Genomic DNA, 6,000 nt, shown 5'->3' with positions numbered 1-6,000 from the left:
AATTAGGTTGGGAGATTTATTGAATATTCAGAAATGCACTGCCAGCCCTCCCAGTTAACATGGATATTTGACTTCTAAAGACATCAATGGTCGTGAATAATGGTCATTTTGTCTGTAGAAGTAGAAAAACACAGTACAGGAGGGGCCACTACACACAGTAACACAGAGACAGTACTACCCAAGTGATTGGTGCCCTCCGACTTTATTTTAAATGTCCTGTGTTTGTGTGTGTATTAAAATTGCCTGATCTTATAAGTTACAATATGAAAGATGAATTAATTAAGGTTGTCAGATGTGTTTCTATTTTGTCATTTGCCAGTTATATAGCAAAAAAGATAACCGATTTTCATTGGACTCATCTCTCAAGTTAGCATTTTATGCTGATCGGCTTTAATGTCATAATTCGCCGATCTGATCAATGACGTCATTGATCGGCTCCGCAAAAGACATTTACTCCGCGTCGTCACGTACACAGTATATCTGAATCCAAAAGCTAGTTTATTTTTAGCCTTGTTACGTTTTTTTTTTTTAATCTGACGGCCAATGAAGTTATTTATAACAAAAATTTAAAAAAAAACCTAGGCAGTGTGGTACAGACCACACGTCAGAGACAGGCAACACGTAATGCCTGGATCAAACTACAAGACAAATTTGATCTTTCATGATTGCACTGTCAGACTACTGCAAAAAAAAAATCTTGTATTCCGATACCACCGAATCCCGTTTTATTACGATCATTGGGCTTTATCTTGTCAACTCAAATGCGACCGGATACAGTCGTTACCGTGGCGACGACAACAAGAGTGGAGCGCGCCGACAACATTATGAGGACAAAATGGGGAAAAATGTGTTGGTGGTCACCGGTGCTCAGGAGAGGAGAGGACGTTCGTTTAAGGCTTGCTTGAGGTATGTTCACCAACTTTTAATACGATACGGCTAACAAACAGGCAATAAAATGGTATGTAGCCTAGCAAGCTACTACTAGCACGAACGGTTGGACGTAAACATACCGCCGTTCTGTCGAATCATGCTCTAAAGTTTCGGTGTGGGTGAAGCCCCCGTGCCTGCGTGGGTTTTCTCCGGGCACTCCAGCACACCCGCGACCCTAGTGAGGACAAGCGGCTCAGAAAATGGATGGATGGATGGAGCCAAGGAACATATTTTACGATTGAGAAATCTCACGGCACACCAACAAACAAAAATGTCACAAAAAGTGGATACATTAATTACTGTATGTACTTCCTGCCATCTAACAGAAGGCCATTCATTTGTTCTGTCTGTCACTATGCCTCACTGGCATAAATAGAGGAGCAAAGATCCATTTATTGTAAATATAATATATATATATATATGTACCTAATAAAGTGTCCCCAATGTGTATAAGCATAACACTAGGCTAACTGAGGTCGCTTGTTGTGATGATTTCATCTCCTCCAGGAGGATTCTTCCGAGCCTCCTGCAGGCAAAAGAAGTCTCTCTTACATTCCAGTGGTTCTCCAATGAGGTCAGCGCCCCTCCCAGCGCCCACCTCAACCCCCCTCAAATAAAACGCTTGCGATGCCTCCACACGCGCGCAGTCAGTGCTGCGTTCACAGTGAGGCGTACACTTCCCTGCCAGAACCCAGCTTAGCACGGGCTTTTTACTTTATGCGAGATACTAATTGCGTCGGTGACACGCACACACTCCCACGAGGGAGCAAAAGAGTGTTGGGGAGGTTTAGAATGCTGAGCGATGAAGAAGTCTCACTAGTTGGTCGCTGTGAGCGTGCACGAACCTTGACAAGCTGCGTTCATGGATTGACTCAATGACTGGCATTTGACTTTTTTTTTTTTTTTCCCTCCATTCAGTTTTGTTTTTTTGTTTAGTTGATCAAAATTTAAGGACATTGGATTATTATGACATCGATGCGCCGGTAATTTGGAGTTGAATGAGGATACGGCTTTTCACCCCCTTTTAAATCACGGATTAACCTTTGGAATAATTAAAAGAAAAGCTTCAAAAAACCTAATTGGAAACCACATCCTCGCTCCAACATGAGGTCCCTCACCGCGTGGATTTGCGTGTGCAGCTTTCTTCTGCTCTTAGGTGAGAGGTGAAATGTGAAAATCCATGTCTAAGTAATACCGTCATTAGCATACCTGCAACGTTAGAAGGTGGTGTGAGATTTCGAAAATACTTTTAAATCATGTACATTCGGATAATTAAACTGTCCTGCATCTATGACAACATTTTGATGGCACCTATTGAGTCACCACACTTGCATGCGTTGCCAATTGTTTCACAAAGCTGCCATTTTCTCATTTGAGGAAGGGAGATACTAATTGAATTTTTAGTGTCACCAACACAAACGTCTCAAAATGAAAGCGATCACAAAAATTCTACTTCATGTCCGTCATACTTGATATTCTCTCATTCAGTGGCAGTTGACTTATTAAGATCACCACAAGGGGTCGCTCTTGTCCTTCTACCTTTTCCCACTGCACATCTGCGGGATGGGGTCTGGATCTTGAGTCTTGTGACATGCGGACGCACCTGACAGTCTGCCTCTGTGACCCCATATTATTCCATGAACAATACAGTACAACATGAGATTAACAAACAGCTGGCATTTTCGTGTTATGTGTGATTGATTCATCAGAGATTTAATGAGGAGCTGTCTGGTGCGGAGTAGTTGGTGGCATAAAATAATGTAACGGACAAACCAGTAACATTCCCATGCTCTTGCGTAACATTGTGACAAATATGCCTGTGTTGCACAAAGCCTCCATTGGACCATGAAATATTTTCACGGTCTCGCTTGAGCACGCACAGACGTCTTGTCGCAGGCCATCAACCCTATTTATCGTTGCCATGTTCAACCTGTTGCCATCATAAAGCAGGCATAAAAACTCTGAACTTGAACACCGCAAAACACTCAATCCTATTTGTCTCCTCATAGATGAGACCGTGAGTTCCTGGGACGGCGCCTCGGCTTTGTCCGTGCTCTTGGCTGACGTGCACCCCGCGTCCGAAGTCACCGGAACCCCGTTGGAATGGGTGGACTGCATCCAGGCCAGCGACATGTGCAACCAGAACCCTCAATGCAGCTCACGGTACCGCGTGATGCGCCAGTGCCTCGTGGGCAAGGAGAAGGAAGCCATGCTGGACAACAACAGGGAGTGCCAAGCGGCCCTGGAGGTGCTGCTGGTCAGTCCGCTCTATGACTGTCGCTGCAAGAGGGGCATGAAGAAGGAGCTGCAGTGTCTTCAGAACTACTGGACCATCCACATGGGACTTACTGAAGGTAGGAGGCACATGGTTTTGGCTCAAAATGCAGGAGCCGCTTTCCTGTGGACTAAAGCAGTGGTTCTCAGGTTTTACTGAGCCAAGGCACATATTTTACAAAAAGAAATCTCACGGCACACCATCACAAAAAATATGCATTCTGAAATAATGAGAATCTCAACTCAATTTACTCACACATTGATTCTCTCTGTGTGGAATCAGGGCCTGTGTAGTTGAACACAAAGCTATTATTCTGTTGTACAAAAGGCAACAGGTGGCTTTATTGTACCTTCTGCCAACTAGTGGAAGAGCAGTTAATTGCTCTGCCTTTCACTATATGTTGGTGGCATAGATAGATAAACAAACATACATTATCTGTAGTAGTGTAAATGAATTCATCCATCCATCTTCGTTACTGAGTAGCCTGAACTGGAGTCTCGATATCACTTTTCCACTGCACAATTACAGCTGTACTCATCTTTGTTTGGGTCAGTTTGTTGTCCTTTTCACAAACCACAAAAAACACGGTACACTGAATGAAACGTGCTAACAAGCAACAGAGAAGGAGAATGAGGATCTCCTGTGTTTACATCTCGTTGCTGTTGGTAAGGAGGCATTTATTTATTTATTATTTTAAATCTGAGAGGAGACTGTGGGCAGCAGGAAAACAGGCTGCTGCAGCAAAATGGAGAATGTGAAGTAAAATCCTGCACTGTCCAGAGTTTAAAGCACAGTAGGACTCAGTGATGACAAACCTGCTCAACCAATGAGCGACTAGCAGTGGTATATGCCAACCTTTGGGTATGGGAGCCCAGACTAACAAGATACTAGAAATAGTACCTGGTCTAAATGTCAATTCAGGTGGTCCACAGTTATGAAATATGACATTTTGAGATTGCAAACAGCGCACAGCACAAGAGTACACACTCAGTCAATGCTGTACTTACTGCTATTCATTTGATTGCCTTAGAGTGTTTCTAAGTGTTTTTAATACAAATACTCACTGTAATTTACTGTAAATTTGTCTTACGTTACCACTGTAAAAATAAAACTACGTCATGTTACCGATGACCCTCTGTAGAGCCGTGTAGCGGAAATGGGCCAGTTTGGATTATTTGCTAGTAATTGCAAAGTCATTCAGTGGGAATGCATCAGCTGCACCAAAGTCAGCTATGCGAAGCACGACACTACCAACAGCCTTTTTGTATTGCCCATACCGTAATTCAGTCATATATATATATATATATATATATATATATATTTTAATGTATTTATTTTTTTACAAAAATTGTACTTATATAGAATTTTAAAAAACAAACTGTTCCTAATAAATTAAATGGAAATGTATTGTCCTAAAAAGTTAAATACAACTGAACTGTACTCGGACAGTGATTCATTCCACTAGTAGTATGCATACCACACTTTGTGAACCTCTGCTCTAAATCCTATAAAACCTTTAAAGGGTTGGAAGATGGACACCACTTCAACTTTTGTTGATGCTCTGTACCCTGGTGTCCTCTTAAGATGCTTCAAACTCCCGGAAGAAAAAGACATGCTTTTCCTGCTCGCTCCATCCTCTCCAAGGTAATGGAGGCATAATGGGATTACATTAGGAGGACCTGTTATGGTAGACTTATTGTTTTTCACCTAAAGTGTTCCATATTACCATGTAATTAGGTTATACTTGTATAGCCCAATGGCCCTTATGTGTCCACTTACGCGGCACATAAAATAGCACTCTTGTTGTAACCCTGAACTCTTTGGATTTTACACCGAAACACATTTAGAGGGTGGAAAAAGTCCCTTCACTTGTGCTGCGATCATTCTTCCGTCCATCCTTTAGCGTGTCAACCGCCTTGTGCTTCATATTAAGAGGAAAACTACAGCTGGAGTCACTGTGCTCTATAGATGAGGTGAAGGAAGTTTGACTGAAGGATGACTTGGCTCTCTGCTGGCGGACCACAAAGTCACAGTGGCAGTTTTGCCACGTAAAGAACACGATGCACTCAGCTGTTGTGACACACAGGGTAATGGTGGGAATGTCTTTGAGGACTGTGGACTTTAGCGTCGTGATCCGTGAAGCGATTCCCCAACTCGACTGCTCACAGCACCAGCTTCACTTCATCACACTGATGGCAGCAGAGGGTCCCTGTCATGAGGTCAAGGCAAATTGAATGACACGGTTGCTCCCCGGGCCTCGTGTCTCTCTATCTGCTTGACGATGTTTTCTTTGCTCCCTGTTTGCGTTCTCCCAGTGACTTTTTTTCTTGTATTTGAATGCATCACACAAGTTGTCCGGTTGTCTCCGTATGTCCTTCACAGGCTGTGTTTCATACCCGAGTCTGCTCCTAAGCAGGGGCCAGTTTTTGGTCCTGTCGCCCTTGGAGATGAAGCTCACTTTAGCACAAACTAAGCACAGTTTTAATCTAATCATCATCCATTGTGCACTCGAGTATGTATAAACATTTTACAATGCCCTTCTCTGGACACTTGACTCAAAATACACCCTCACAAAATCACTCAACTGTAATGTGGATTTTAATGTAATTCATCCATCCATCCATTTTCTGAGCCGCTTCTCCTCACTAGGGTCGCGGGCGTGCTGGAGCCTATCCCAGCTGTCATCGGGCAGGAGGCGGGGTACACCCTGAACTGGTTGCCAGCCAATTGCAGGGCACATAGGAACAAACAACCATTCGCACTCACAGTCATGCCTTCGGGCAATTTAAAGTCTC

The 6,000-nt window shown here is 43.3% G+C and overlaps 1 protein-coding gene across 3 annotated transcripts in view; it reads left to right on the top strand.

Annotated features, from left to right (window-relative positions):
• Positions 1-769: 769 nt before the first annotated feature.
• Positions 770-6,000, top strand: part of LOC133475015 (GDNF family receptor alpha-2-like) — a 90,825-nt gene continuing 85,594 nt past the window's right edge. For 2 of the 3 annotated variants that reach the window (XM_061767292.1, XM_061767291.1), the window contains exons 1-2: positions 1,559-2,086; positions 2,940-3,284. In XM_061767292.1, coding sequence (XP_061623276.1) covers positions 2,035-2,086; positions 2,940-3,284 — 397 coding nt within the window. In that variant the 5' untranslated portion in view covers positions 1,559-2,034. Of the gene's footprint in view, positions 907-1,558; positions 2,087-2,939; positions 3,285-6,000 lie in introns of those variants that run through there. The other variant, XM_061767293.1, reaches the window with a different exon arrangement.

This window comes from Phyllopteryx taeniolatus, chromosome 3 (assembly GCF_024500385.1).
Source record: "Phyllopteryx taeniolatus isolate TA_2022b chromosome 3, UOR_Ptae_1.2, whole genome shotgun sequence".
Classification (NCBI taxonomy): domain Eukaryota; kingdom Metazoa; phylum Chordata; class Actinopteri; order Syngnathiformes; family Syngnathidae; genus Phyllopteryx; species Phyllopteryx taeniolatus.
This window is presented reverse-complemented; position numbering and strand designations above follow the sequence as displayed.